The sequence below is a fragment of the Bison bison genome, unplaced genomic scaffold, assembly GCF_000754665.1.
Source record: "Bison bison bison isolate TAMUID 2011002044 unplaced genomic scaffold, Bison_UMD1.0 scf7180017864244, whole genome shotgun sequence".
NCBI classification, from domain to species: Eukaryota; Metazoa; Chordata; class Mammalia; order Artiodactyla; family Bovidae; genus Bison; species Bison bison.
In genome coordinates this window covers 3,014,122-3,029,263 of record NW_011494816.1, presented here as the reverse complement: position 1 = coordinate 3,029,263, position 15,142 = coordinate 3,014,122, and the positions used below count along the sequence as shown (strand labels likewise).

At 39.8% G+C, this 15,142-nt stretch overlaps 1 protein-coding gene across 1 annotated transcript in view; it reads left to right on the top strand.

The window, feature by feature from the left end:
• Nucleotides 1–4,767: 4,767 nt before the first annotated feature.
• Nucleotides 4,768–15,142, top strand: part of ZYG11B (zyg-11 family member B, cell cycle regulator) — a 73,434-nt gene continuing 63,059 nt past the window's right edge. Inside the window, exon 1 of the mRNA XM_010847167.1 lies at nt 4,768–4,958. Within this exon, the coding sequence (XP_010845469.1) occupies nt 4,929–4,958 (30 nt within the window). The 5' untranslated portion in view covers nt 4,768–4,928. The remainder of the gene's footprint in view (nt 4,959–15,142) is intronic.

Sequence of the window (15,142 nt, the reverse complement as noted above, 5' to 3'; positions counted from 1 at the left end):
TCCAGTAATTAGGACTCTGCACTTACACTGCAAGGGTCACAGGTTGGATCCCTGGTGGGGGAAGAAAGACCCTGTATGCCGTGTCACCAAAAATAAATAACAAATTTTTAAAAACTGATAATAAAAAAAGCCCTTGTGACTTAAATATTCTGAACAATTTTTTTTAGAGGTAGAATTGCTGGGTCCAAGGGAACAGTAATTTAAAAATTTGATAAATAATGCCAACAAGGGACTTCCCTGGTGGACCAGTGGCTAACACTCCGTGCTCCCAATGCAGGGGGCCCTGGTTCGATCCCTGGTTGAGGGAACTGGGTTCCACACACTGCCAGTAAAGATTCTGCATCCGCAACTGAGACCTGGAGTCGCCAAACATATAAATAAATATTTTTTAAAAATACCACTACTGAACTGTCCTCCATAAAAATTGTTTGAATTTACACTCCCACCAACAAAATATGAGAGTACCTGTTAAAACCACCACTACCACCACCACACAGTCTTAAGAGTCTTCTAGATCCTTGTCAATCTGATAGGTGAAAAATAATATTTCAAAAACATTCTAATTTGCATTTCTCTTATCCTGGGCAAGAGTGAGCATTTAAGAGCCATTGCTATTAATATCTCTTTTTCTGTGACTATTGGTTCATGTCTTTGCACTTTTTCCTCTTGGATTTTGGTTCTTATAGATTTAATCTTTTTATATAAATATGACAATCACCCATTTTCTTATGATATAAACTGCAAATACATATATATATATTTATATATAGTCATTTTCATCTCACTCTTCTTATGGTGGTTTTTGCATTACAAATAATTTTTATTTCCACATAGCTGTATTTATCCATCTTTTATAGCATCTACATTTTGTTTTGTACTTTAAAAGATAGTCCTCACTTTGAGATTATAAAAACTGCCATGGTCCCTTCAAAAACATTTTGATTTCTTTTTTTTCCTTTTTAAAGTCGTTGATATATTTTAAGTTTCTCTTGAATAGTGAGGTGTAGGTCCAAGTTAAATTTTTCTAAATGGCTGTCCATTTATTGTAACACCAAAAATACTGCCGCTTTTTTTTTTTTTAACTGACTTGAAATTTTACCTTTATCATACAAAATTATCAAGTATATTTGGATGTACTTTTGGACTTTCTGTTCTATTTCATTGAATAGAGGTCAATTGTGGCTCCATTCTTCGTTGATGGCAGAGTCCTGATTTTTTTATGGTGATTTTCCACCACTACCATTGGTTTCTTTTCTTTCCCTTTTAAAATCATTGATATATTTTAAATATATTTAAAATTGGGTCCTCAGGGAAGGTGATCTTCAGCTCGAACTCAGACAATAAATCATTATTGGTCTAAGCTAATACTAGTGGCCTTTTTTCTTTTTAAAAATATTTATTTATTTACTTGGCTGCTCTGTCTTAGTTTCAGCATGCGGGATCTAGTTCCCTGACCAGGTATCGAATCCAGGCCCCCTGCACTGGGAGCTCGGAGTCTTATCCACTGGACCACCACGGAAATCCCTCCCTTTTCTATTTATTGGTTTATGCATGGCCAGTAGACTTGAGAAGAACCATACTGAATGGCTACTAGGAATAATAAAAATCTATTAGACATACAAAGGGGGATGTTTACAAGTCAGCAGTTGGATGTATAAGTCTGAAATTCAGAAAAGAGGTCTGGAAATGGAGGTGTCCTTTGGGGGTTTATCACTACTTAGACTGTATTTTTAAAAAATGTGATAGGATATGATTATCAAGAAGTGAGTATAAATGGAAAAGGTAAGAGGTCAAAGTATTGAGCCCTGGAACACTGCAGTATTTAGAAGTCAGAGAAACGTGGAGAGATGAAGAGAAGCCAGTAAGGCAGAAGAAGAACCAAGGGAATGGAGTGTCATGTGGGCAAGGAGGAGGAATTGATTAGCTAAGTCTACTGCTCTTGGCATGTAAAGTAACAATGACCATTGATTTTTGTGAGTAAATGGATGTCACTGGTGTCTCTTGACGAGCATTTCGGTGGAGTGGTGGAGGTGAAAGCTCAACTGTACAGGGTCCCATAGGAGATGGGAGAAGGGAAATGAAGACAGTATAGTACTGGCCACCTTTGTGAGACATTTTGCTGTGAAAAACAGCAGAGAAATGGGGTAATGGTTGGAGGGTTAAGCCCAGTCAAGAGGGTTTTTGTTTTAAGATGGAAGAAATAAATTTATTTTGGTAAGTCAATGGGAAAGAAAAACCATGATGAGGAGAACTGCTGGATAGATGACTTAAAGAAAGTGAAACAGCAGCACAGTAGCACTGTCCTACTCAAAGTGTGATCTGCACACTAGTGATGGCCCCCAAAAGTTTGTCACCAGTTTGTGACAGAAATTGAGAGTAAATATTTAGAAATTTTTATAACAATTTGACAGAAATTTTATGTCTATTGGATCTAATAACAGCAACAAAAAACTCTGACCTGGAGTGGCCAAATTTTTAGAGATAGAAAGTAACCTGGTGGTTGTTATGATCCGAGGTGAGGAGGAAATGAAGAGTTATTGTTTAAAGAGTACAGAGTTTCGGTTTTGCAGGATGACAAGAACTCTGGAGGTAGATGATGGTTATGGTAGCACAATAATGTGAGGTATTTAATGCCACTGAACTCTAATAATGGTTGGGAGGGTTAAAAAAACTTACCTGGGCTTGCATTTTTGTATGTCTATTTTTAAAATTTAATTTTTCTAGCAATTAATTTTTATCACATTTTATAAAAATATAGGTTTATGGCTAATTGGGGGGGGGGGGGACAAGTCTTTTTGCACAGATAGTGTGAGAATAATTGAGGAGGGTTTGACCTTAGCTAAAAGGTAAATGCTGCTGCTGCTGCTGCTAAGTCACTTCAGTTGTGTCTGACTCTGTGCGACCCCATAGACGGCAGCCCACCAGGCTCCCCCGTCCCTGGGATTCTCCAGACAAGAACACTGGAGTGGGTTGCCATTTCCTTCTCCAATGCAGGAAAGTGAAAAGTGAAAGTGAAGTCATTCAGTCGTGTCCGACTCCTAGCAACCCCATGGACTGCAGCCTTCCAGGCTCCTCTGTCCATGGGATTCTCCAGGCAAGAGTACTGGAGTGGGGTGCCATTAAGCAAAGGAAGGCAGAGTATAACAGCACAGTCAGGAGCATAAGCAAAGGTATAAATAGGTTGGAGGTCATGGCACTGGTGGGAACCTAGAGATATTTTCTTTTGCTTGCTTCATTTTCACAGTAAATTGGAAATGAAATCATCAGACAAGTGAGAAGCCTTGGAAGTTTCAAGAGAGTTATTTGACATAGTCACCCAGTGGGGAGGGGGAGTGATGGAACTGGATAAATGTAGTAGGAAAGCCAAGCATTAAGGGCTTATTTGACAATAATGATATAGAATTGTACGTGGAGGTCAGTCAGTATGATTTCAGATTTTTCTCCACTCTACCCCATTTTGCTGCAGGTTTAGGATTAAAGTTTCCTCAGGTGAGTACAAGGGACAGAAAGAATTAGAGAAATGAAGGTGAATACCTAGGAAATATTTTCATAATGGACATAGAAGCTAAGCTGTTCATGAAGGGAAATGAGGATATAGGATAGTGTAAAGAACAGTGAAAAATGTATTAGGACAGTGGATTCTGAGTCTTGGTGGACATGATCAATTTTGGAGCTGGTATTAGAAGTGAGCTAGAAAGGAAGGAGGTTGAGGTGGGAGAGTTGGTGATTAAAACTGAGATTATATTAATAGATTTCAGCACAAGCTGGAATCAAGATTGCAGGGAGAAATATCAATAACCTCAGATATGCAGATGACACCACCCTTATTGCAGAACGAAAAGAAGAACTAAAGAGCCTCTTGGTGAAAGTGAAAGAGGAGAGTGAAAAAGTTGGCTTAAAACTCAACATTCAGAAAACGAAGAGCATGGCATCTGGTTCCATCACTTCATGGCAAATAGATGGTAATTAAGAAAGCTGAGCACTTAAGAACTTAAGATGCTTTTGAACTGTGGTGTTGGACAAGACTCTTGAATGTCCCTTGGACTACAAGGAGATCCAACCAGTCCATCCTAAAGGAAATCAGTCCTGAATAGTCATTGGAAAGACTGATGCTGAAGCTGAAACTCCAATACTTTGGCCACCTGAAGCGAAGAGCTGACTCATTTGAAAAGACCCTGATGCTGGGAAAGATTGAAGGCGGGAGGATGAGATGGTTGGATGCGATCGTGGACTCAACGGACATGAGTTTGAGTAAACTCCTGGAGGCCTAGCGTGCTGCAGTTCACGGGGTCGCCAAGAGTGGGACAGGACTGAGCGACAGAACTGAACTGAGCTACAGTTATTGGAAATAAGAACAAAAGTATGAGCAGGGAAATGAAAAGCTGAGGCAAGGGTGGACCCTAGTGGAGAGAACCATGAGAAGTTAGGGCATTGGAGGTATAATCTAAAGTAACTGAAATGATCAAGAATTATGATAATGGTAATTAATGACAATGAACCAGAAGCACAGCGATCTGTAGGTTACCGAAACGAGTGACTGCTCTAGTCTCCTAACAGGAGTTTTATTTTTAAAGCTCTGGTTATTTGAGCAAGTACAGCTCCCTTAAAAGCCTGGGAGAACGAAAAGCCACAGAACCAAAGCTGTGCAGGAGCTTTTGTCGGGACTCCTCCGCCGAGACTGCGCAGAGAGAGCGGAGGCGGGGCCAATCGTGGGCTCGCGGGCGAGGGCGGGGCCTTGGGGGCGGAGTCTGAGCTCCGGGTTGGGCTGCGGCTGCGGCTGCTGCACTTCCAGCTTCTGAGGCCAGGAGGCCGAGGCCTGGGCCCAGCCCGGAGCCGCCGCTCGTCGGAGCCTCCTGGAGCCCCCGCGCAGGCTCAGCCTGGGGGCGGGCTTAGGCCCGGCCCGCCGCGGAACCCAGGACAGAGGCTGCATGCCCGAGGACCAGGCCGGCGCAGCCATGGTGAGAGAGCGAGGCCTGCCTGACCCGCGGCCGCCCGCCACCCTGGCCCCCGCGGGCCTGCCCTCCCCAACTCTGATGCCCCGTCTGCTCCTGCCTTTACCTCCCTTTCTTGTTACCTACCCCTGACTGATCCGCTCCTTCTTTCCCTTGTGCCCCGGCCACCTGCTGGGGTAACACCCCCCCCCAACCCCCCCTGCATCTCTCTCCACTCGGTGCCATTCCCCCTTTTTTTAAATCACCCCCCAGTGACAGCCTCTTTAGCGTTCCCCTTTGCCTCCCCCTCCTCGTCCTTTAATCCGACCTTCCTTTTCTCCTCTATGGTTTTGCCTTGTTCTCTCTTTTGGGATCTCTACACCTTCCTTCGGTTTCCTCCCTCTTTTTTGCTCCTGCTCCTTTTCTTCGCTACTTGCCCCTTTCATCATTTTATCTCCTCTCCGTATCCTTTCTCCCCTTCGTCCTCCACCATCCACATTTCCTTTCCCCCTTATTGGATGTCCTCTCTTCCGCGCTCTCACAGCTGTCCCCATTTCCTTCTACGGGATTCAAGGGTCTAAGCAGGAACAATTTGAGGGCGGTTGCTTCCCAGGAGCTGTTGGGCGGGCAGATAGGGAGCCGGAGGCTTTCTTCTTCCTTTTCTTCTTTGTCGAGGGAAGGGAGTAGATTGGAGAGAGCTTGCAAGCCTGATTACCTAATGTCTTTGCAAAAACTGAGTGATAATGTGTTTGGAGCGGCGGAGTGAGACGTGGGATGCGGGCCGACATGCATACTATGGCCTTATGAGATATCTAGCTTTTTGATAGAAGTAACTTAAAATGTTTTAAATCGAATAGTTATTTTGAGCATCTTTTAATGTGAAAGTATAGTTTGGGAAAATAAAAATATTTATTTACAGGCTTTTTTTGTTACTCAGAACAAATGGTTTGTTTTTGTTTGGAGACTGAGACCAGGGCATCTGGAGATGGAAAATCAGCTGGGCAGTCAGTTTGTGACAGTCTCCTTAGTACCTCTATTATCTTCATTTATTTTACCCTCTCTGCTTTTAGTTGGGAGAGCCTTACATTTGCAGATTTTCTCTCTCCTTCCTGTTTGAAGCTTCAGTGGGTCTTTCATTGAGTTGGGTTACACATGGTTTGCAGTTCATTTGATTAATCCGTTGCTCCAGCATATACAGCAATCTAAATTTCGGTCTCTGGGAGGAATAAGACATTCTAATAAAAACAAAGTCCTGGTAATTATGTTCTCCTAGGAGGATAGTCAGTTTCTGTTTTTTTCCCTGTTTTTTGAAGAGTGGTTCAAAGTTACTGAATTTGTGAACTTTGTCTAACTCACTGACTCTGCATTTTTAGGTGGTCATTCTCCAGTGTCTGCCTGCACAACAACCCTTCACATTCACAACCCATCACACAGCTATTGTATGTTAATCTGTTTCTTCCCCTGAAATGTGAGTTCTACACAGTTACTCTGCCTTACTCCTGTTATTCCCAGTGCCCAGGCCAAGTAGGTGCTTGAAATGATTTCACTTTATGGTCTCATTTTTCCTATCTGACAAATGTGATCTTGAACTGAAATTTGAGAAAACTAGTGGACTACTCAGAAAGAGTGAGTTTGAGATTCTTGTTTTTGGTGCAGAAAGGAAATTTATTAAGATGGGACCTTTTCAGAATAAAGAGCTGGTCCCAACAAATACACCAAGTGGCTAGATTTTTGAAAATGTTAGCTTTCCCACAGAGAGTGAATGTATGAGTACAGAGAGAGAAGTGATAAACTCCTTTTTGGGGGTTTAGGATCCAAGTGTTCCATTTGAGCTGGGCTTGAAAAGTGAATAGGGCTCATATAGATCATTTTGGGTAGGGGAAGAATGTTGTGAATGTGAATAGGATTCACATAATGAGGATGTATTGTAGGTAGTAGGATTACTTTTATGTGGCATGAAGAATGCAGGAATGAGACTAGAATTAGATATATTAGACATGGTTATGGTTTAGACTTTGTCTCCAACTAACTGGATTTTTCCTTGTTAAAATACATACACACAGTGTAAAAGTATTTATGTATGGGAGAGTGGAAGAGAAGGCAAAAGTTTAGCTTGTTATGAGCTAAAAATTATTTGTAGAGGCTATTTAAAAAAAAATTTCCTTGTGTAATAGGTGTAACAGGCACTCAATAAATAGAATCAAATATTATTATAAAGCTTTGTGTTTGACATTTTTCAAAATGTTCATTGTTAGGTTGTGTTTTGAATAGTTGATGTGTCTAAGATGGGTTCTCAAATTTTATCATGAATCAGAATTACCTGGAGGGCTTGTGGTCTGCCACTTCTAGAGTTTGATTTATTAGGTCTGGAGTAGGACCTGAGAGTTTGCATTTCTAACAAGTACCATGTCATGCTGGTGTTCCTGATCTATAAGCTATATTTTTGAGAACCACTGGTTTAAGATGTAGTCCTTTTTATTCATTTAACAGTTTTTGGACTGCCATTGACTGGTGACATTGAAGATATTGCAAGTAATAAAACGGATGTGGTCTCTGCTTTTTTGTTTGTTTTGTCTGTGGACAGTATAGCATCAAGCAAAAAGAGTAATTATAAATGTGAAGAGTGCTAAAAAAGGAAAAGTGGCAGGATCATGATATGGGAAAGTTAGGGATGGCTTCCCAGAGGGTCTTACTTTTAGGAGAAACCTAAGGGACTGAATGACAGGAGTTGAGTTGTGTTGCAGAAAACCTGTTTAGAAGGAATAGCATATGTAAATGACCTAGTACTGTCTCTTGCCTGCTTAACTGCGTATCCTGGAGTTCTCAGCTCAAGAAAGTCAGGGAAACCCCAACTCCCCTGCCTACTCATCAAAACAAAACAAAAACACTGTGAAGTCACACACTTGCGTTTTGTAAGTCTCTTTGATAGAATACACATCAATTGTAATTTTATATTTCTTGCTATGATTTTTCAGTTAATATCTGTCTCTGCCTTCAGACTATAAAAATCATTGATACAGAAGTGACTTGACTAGCTTCTAAGGGCCAGGTGATGTTCTAGGCATTGTGGTTAAAGTGGTTTAAAAAAAAAAGACAATAAACAAATATATTATGAGAATAGTTGTAAATGCTAAGAAGAAATAAATCAGAGTAAGGTATAAAATTAAATATATTTGTGTGTGGAATTATTTCAAATGATATGGTTAGGCAGCAGCATTAATAGCTGCTATTTACTGAACATGACTGTGTATAAGACCTGTTTTGTGTCTCATATTGTGTCTTTAACACCTAAATAGCTCCTGATGTATAACATGTGCTTAATAAATGTTTGTTGAATGGATGGCTGACTTTGGGAAGGATCAGAAAGTCAGGTAGACTTTGGTGAGAAAGACCATTTCAGTTGGAGTTTTACCTTTTGAGGGTTTATTGGATAAGAGTTTGAGAAGGAAAGCTTCTTGGCAAAGGGACTGACTTGAGCACAGAAGCTGAAACGAAGGAGGCATGTTGTATGTGGGGAAATGCCTGCCGACGGGTTCATTCCCTGGTCCTGGAAGATCCCACATGCCGCAGAGCAGCTAAGCCCGTGCACCACAACTGTTACGGCTGTGCTCCAAAGCCGGGAAGCTGCAACACCGAAGCCCACAGGCCCTAGAGCCTGTACTCTGCGCAAGAGAAGCCACGGCAATGAGACGCCTACGCACTGGCAACTAGAGAGTAGCCCCTGCTTGCTGCAACTAGAGAAAAATAAAAGCCCTTGCAGCAACAAAGACCCACATATTCAAAAATAAAAATTAATTAATTTTAAAAAATACATAAGAACTGACTTTTAACCTTAAATTAGGAATTCTTGCTTTTTTGTACTTTAACAATCAGTAGGTCTTTTTTTAAAAATTAATTTTTATTTGACTATAGTTGATTTACAATATTGTTAGTTTCTGCTGTACAGCAAAGTTATACATACACATATATCCACTCTCCTTTAGATTCCTTTCCTATATAGTTCCCTGTGTTATACAGTAGGTCCCTATTAGTTAACTTTTTTTTATAGTAGTGTGCATATGTCATTGGAGAAGGAAATGGCAACCCACTCCAGTGTTCTTGCCTGGAAAATCCCAGGGACGGGGGAGCCTGGTGGGCTGCCGTCTGTGGGGTCGCACAGAGTCAGACACGACTGAAGCGATTTAGCAGCAGCAGTGCATATGTCAATCCTAATCTCCTAATTTACCCCTCTCCCTTTCCCTGATGGCAACCATCAGATTGTTCTCAGTATCTGTGACTCTATTTCTGTTTTATAAAGAAGTTCATGTATACCATTTTTTAAGATTACTTGAGCGCTATCATATGAAATTTGTCCTTCTCTGTCTGGCTTATTTCACTCAGTATGACAATCTCTAGGTCCAGCCAGGTTGCTGCAAATGGCATTATTTAGTTATTTTTTTATGGTTGAGTAATATTGCTTTGTATATGTATAATACATATTGTATGTGTATTGTACATATAAAGATATAAAAATATCTTCTTTATTCATCTGTCCATGGACACTTAGGTTGCTTCCATGTTCTGGCTATTGTAAATAGCGCTGCAGTGAACATTGTGGTGCGTGTACCTTTTTGAATTATAGTTTTCTCCGGATATATGCCAAAGAGTGAGATTGTTGGGTTATATGGCAACACTATTTTTAGTTTTTTAAGGAACCTCCAGTCTGTTTTCTATGACTGTACCAATTTACATTCCCACCAACAGTGTAGGAGGGTTTTTCTTTTCTCCACACCCTTTCCACCATTTACTGTTTGTAGATTTTTTGATGATGGCTCTTCTGATTGGTGTGAGATGATACCTCATCGTGGTTTTGATTTCCATTTCTCTAATAATTAGCGATGTTGAACATCTTTTCATGTGCTTTTTGGCCATCTGTGTGTCTTGTTTGGAGACGTGTATGTTTAGATCTTCCATCTGTTTTTTGATTAGATTGTTTGATTTTTTTTTTTTTAATATTGAGCTGCATGAGCTCTTTGTATATTTTGGAGGTTAATCCTTTGTCAGTTATTTTGTTTTGCTTTTGGTTTCCTTGGTTGTGCAAAAGCTTTTAAGTTTAATTAGGTCCTATTTGCTTATTTTTGTTTTGATTTTCATTACTCTGAGCGGTGGATAAGTAAAAATTAGTAGGTTTTTCTAATTTTTCTATTTTTTTTCTAAATGACAAAATAAAAAGAATGCTTCCAGGCTGCTGCTTTCAAGCTTGTCTCCACAAATAAAACATTGGAAGTATGGATATTGCAGTAATGCTAGTCACTTAGTTGTGTCCGACTCTTTGCAACCCCATGGACTGTAGCTCTCCAGGCTCCTCTATCCATGAGATTCTCCCGGCAAGAATACTGGGATAGATTGCCATTTCCTTCTCCAGGGGATCTGCCTGACCCAGGGATCGAACCTGGGTCTTCCACATTGTAGACGGATTCTTTACCATCTGAGCCATCAGGAAGTATGGTTAGTTTACTTCTAATATTGAAAATCCAAATTGGATAGAATTATCATCACATTTCTTTTTTTAATACTTAAAAATACTGAAATATCTTGATGTACCATTTAAGAGTCCTGATAAGATAAATGCACTCATTTACTCCTATTTTGTCATCACAACTTAGGTTTCCTGTCTTTCTTTTACCAACAATTCATTATAAGAATAAAAATAATTTAAAATTCCTGTGTTGTTCAGTGTGTAACAATTGAGTGTCTGTAATATGATGAGCCAGTTTCCTAATTTCCACTAATTCACACATGTTCAGTAGATCAATTTTTGGATACTTTCAAACTATTCTATTTTCAAAGGAGAATATTTTAAGTAATTTTTTTATGATATGGTAAAAAAAAATACACAAATCAGTGTCTATTTGTGTATAACTGAGTCACCTTGCTGTACGGCAGAGATTGGTACACCACTGTAAATCAACTATACTTCAATTAAAACTTAAAAAAATGCAAAGCAAAATATCAATGTTGAATTTAATGATTGAGTCATCCTTGAATTAGGAAATTTTGGCTGGAACACTACTTTTTTCATAGATTCTAAAGCTAACCCTTAAAAACACACAATGAATAAATAGCAGAAATAGTCATTATTTGAGGTGGAATAAAAGATACTTTTAATGCTAGTAATTAATAGAGGAAAATGTTAAGACAAAGTTCTTGAATGCTGGGACATTTATTTAGAGAGCATGATCTCACACATTTAGTGAGCACACAGTATCAGATGATGTACTAATTAATCTTCACAATTCCATGCGGTTGTGATGTTTTCTCATGGCACAGTTAAGAAAACTGAGACTTAGAGAAATCAGGCAATTATGGTCATATACCAAATAAGTGACTGAACAGGATTCAAGCACAGGTTTGTCTGACCCCTAAGTCTGTGCTATTTCAAACACCTTCCCTGGACTCAGATTTTCAGAATCTAAACTGAATTCATGCATTTAAAATATTTGTACTATTGTTTCCATTTTAAGAGTAATTTAATATTGAGAGAAAATCGGTCAAAGAGTGTGTATAATCTTATGGTTCTTGATCTGTCTTGCCAAATCACTTTCTGCAGAGCATTTGTAGAGTGTCAGATGTTGGTGGCATTCTGTCTTTAGCATTTAGATACCTTTTTCATGTTGAAAAGCTTGAGACACATGACAGGAATATACTTTTAGAACACAGTAATTAGGGGGAAAAGCCCCAGAGGCTGGTGGGAATCATTATTCTAGTAGCATCTGTTGGGCATTGAAAGTGTACATTTCAAGATATTATTGTGTACAGAGCATCCTTGGTATGCATGTGAATTTGTGGATTCTTCATTCCACATAAGAAACTAGAGTTTAGGGCCCACTGGTTTACAGTGGTCTTACAGGGCTGCTGCGGCCACTCAGATTGTACTGCACAACACAGGTAGCAACTGTACCTGTGGCCAGCAGTGGGTCTACAAATATCTGTATCCTGTGTACTTGGCAGCGTAAATCACATAGTGGGAGTCCAGCAAATAGTTCTGCGCAGTATACGAGGATTCTTAAGGTCTAATTCTTTAATGCACTAATCATTTCATGAGAAAAAGTCCTTGCATTTTATGTTCAGGCATACTGAGCACACATACTGTTTATCATGCCTTTAGTTTTGCTTAGACTCTTCCTTTAGCCTGGAACGCTGTCTGCTTGACTAACTTTCAGGTTCCCTTTAAGCCCTCCCTCTGTGAAGCCTTCATTTGCCCTCAGGTAGCCTTGGGCTCCTCCTCTTCCTATGCCTTCCTTGTACATTATATGTGCTTTGGGTATGGAAATTACTGTATGGTGTTAGTATTTTTAGTGAGGCTGGCTGTCTCTCCAGATTATGAGCGTTCTGTGGGTAAGTACAGTATTGTGTTTTTTTCAGCTTCATGTCTTAAACAGTTGGCATAATTCCTGAGACTGAAAGAATGTGAGTACTCTGTAGAGAATTGCATAAGGTGAATGTTTACTGAGATGTGAGTCATGAAAAAGGGGGAAATAGATGAACACTTTGTACAGGTCCTCTGAGGAGGGAAAAAGAGTTTTGATGGGTAAGAAATTTTGGATCAGATAGTTTCTCTTACTAGCATAAGTAGTAGTTTTCACCCGGGATAAACATTTCTTTTGAGAGTTCATCAGGAAGAGCTGGGGAAGAAGCCAGATGATTTTGAGATGAATTGCAAAGCACTATCCCTTTGTATAAACATTTGCAAATTATTTGTCTATAATTTGTGGAGGTACCCTTTCAAAAGAATAGAATATTTAAATACAGATAGTAAAGAATCAGTTACTTGTAAATGTAGAGGGGTGGTTAAATTAAATATTTTGTTAACTCTATATAAAGATTTTTTTTCTTTTTTCCGATCTCCAGTTCTCCCTTGTATGAACACTTTGCTTAGCTCTCAAAAGCATCTTAATGCATGTTCAATGTCATAGTCTCCTTTTCTAAGGGCATTTTAAAAAAAGTTTCAGTGCTCTTGGTTATGTAATATCAGTTATTTTCTTTCCATAGGCCTTGTAACCTTTGGCAAGTCATTTCATCTTGATGTGCCTCCAATTTTAAATCTCTAAGGTGAAAAGGTTGTATTAAATCCTCTCTCTCTGACCTTTTACACCTGTTAAAAACTGTAGGAAGATTCTAGCATGTTAAAGGTAAATATTTTAGTAAAGTAGGTACATTCTATTACCTGTAGTGGCAGACTGCTTTAATAGGTTTTAATTTCGGGTGAACCTGAGCTCTTACCTCCATTAATATACTATACAACTTTTCACAGCGGAAACCCTTCTTTCAATTATGTTAATATTTCCATAGTATGTTAGTATTTTAAAGGCATTTTCATACACATCCCATTTATTCCTCAGTGCCATTTTGTGAGGTAGTCAAGATAGAGGTTTAGCAGACAGGAAAACTGAGAAGTTAATTTTTTTACCTAAGGTCACACAGCTACTAAATAGCAGAGCTGGGACTGACTGCAAGCCCAGTGCTCTTTCCATTATTAACCCAGCTTCTCTGTTTACCATATTATATTTCAAAACTAATGCTAGTAGTTAAGAGGAAAATAATGCTAAAGTATCTCTTTGAGTTAGTGATTGCTATGATCTGCTCGTCTGCTAAGTGACTGCTGATCTGAATTTTCGTATTGTTTCATGGAATAGCTTTATTACATGAGCTAAGATGGAAGAGAAGGGGATTTATTTACCTTTGCAAGCCTTGATCTTTTGTAGATAGAAATCTAGCTTCTTGCCCTTTAACACAGAGCCCTTTGCCACACTGGCCAAGCCTTGAAGTGGTACATGCAAGAAGGTTGCCTTTAGCTCATTTCAGCTCAGTCGCTCAGTCGTGTCTGACTCTTTGCGACCCAATGAACCGCAGCACGCCAGGCCTCCCTGTCCATCATCAACTCCTGGAGTTTACCCAAACTCATGTCCATTGAATCGGTGATGCCATCCAACCATCCCATCCCCTGTCGTCCCCTTCCCCTCCTGTCCTCAATCTTTCCCAGCATCAGGGTCTTTTCAAATGAGTTAGCTCTTTGCATCAGGTGGCCAAAGTATTGGAGTTTCAGCTTCAACATCAGTCCTTGTGATGACTATTCAGGACTGATTTCCTTTAGGATGGACTGGTTGGATCTCCTTGCAGTCCAAGGGACTCTCAAGAGTCTTCTCCAACACCACAGTTCAAAAGCATCCATTCTTCGGTGCTCAGCTTTGTTTATAGTCCAACTCTCACATCCATACATGACCGCTGGAAAAATCATAGCCTTGACTAGACAGACCTTTGTTGACAAAGTAATGTCTCTGCTTTTTAATATGCTGTCTAGGTTGGTCATACCTGCAACTTTATTTGGTGTCTAGGGATCTCTGAAGAGTAGTTGGTCGTTTTTGCTTGTTTTTTTTCTGGCCATACTGCACGGCATGTGACCAGGGATCGAACCCATGTCCCTTGCAGTGGAAGCATGGAGTCCTAACCACTGGACTGCCAGGGAATTCCCTAGTTGGTATTTTTTAAAAAAGAAAATAACTCCCCTCAGTCCATGCCAAATAATTGAAAATATCTGTACCCTTGAGTATAATATACCTGTACCTTTACTACTACCGCAAGGAGGGGAAAACTCCATAAACTAAAAAGAGATATCCCATGGAGTACTACTAAAACAAGGAGTCAAAGATTGTTTCAGTATCTTGAAGTGTCTTATATCCATGAAGTCCAATGACACTGTGTGCTTTTCAATCCCATTGTTTAATTTTATTGCTAGACTTGGGACTTCATATTTCTCTCTGAACATATGGTCTCTTTCTCTAGGGGCAAATAAATACTTTAAACACACCTAACAATAAATTTGTGTTGACTGTTCATTTACTCATTCAATAAACATTTAGTGCCTATCTGTTAGACATTCTTGTTGGCTCTGGGAATATAGCAGTGAACAAAAATAGTGTTCGTTTTATGGAGTTTACATTGTATAGTAATAGCTAACAATTATTGAGCATTTATGGCTCCCTTGGTGGCTCAGATGGTAAAGAATCTGCCTGCAGTGTGGGAGACCCAGGTTCAATCCCTGGGTCGAGAAGATCCCCTGGAGAAGGAAATGGCAGCCCACCAGTATTCTTGCCTGGAGCATTTCATGGACATAGGATCCTGGCAGGCTACATGGGATCACATAGAATTGGACACGACTGATTGACTAACAC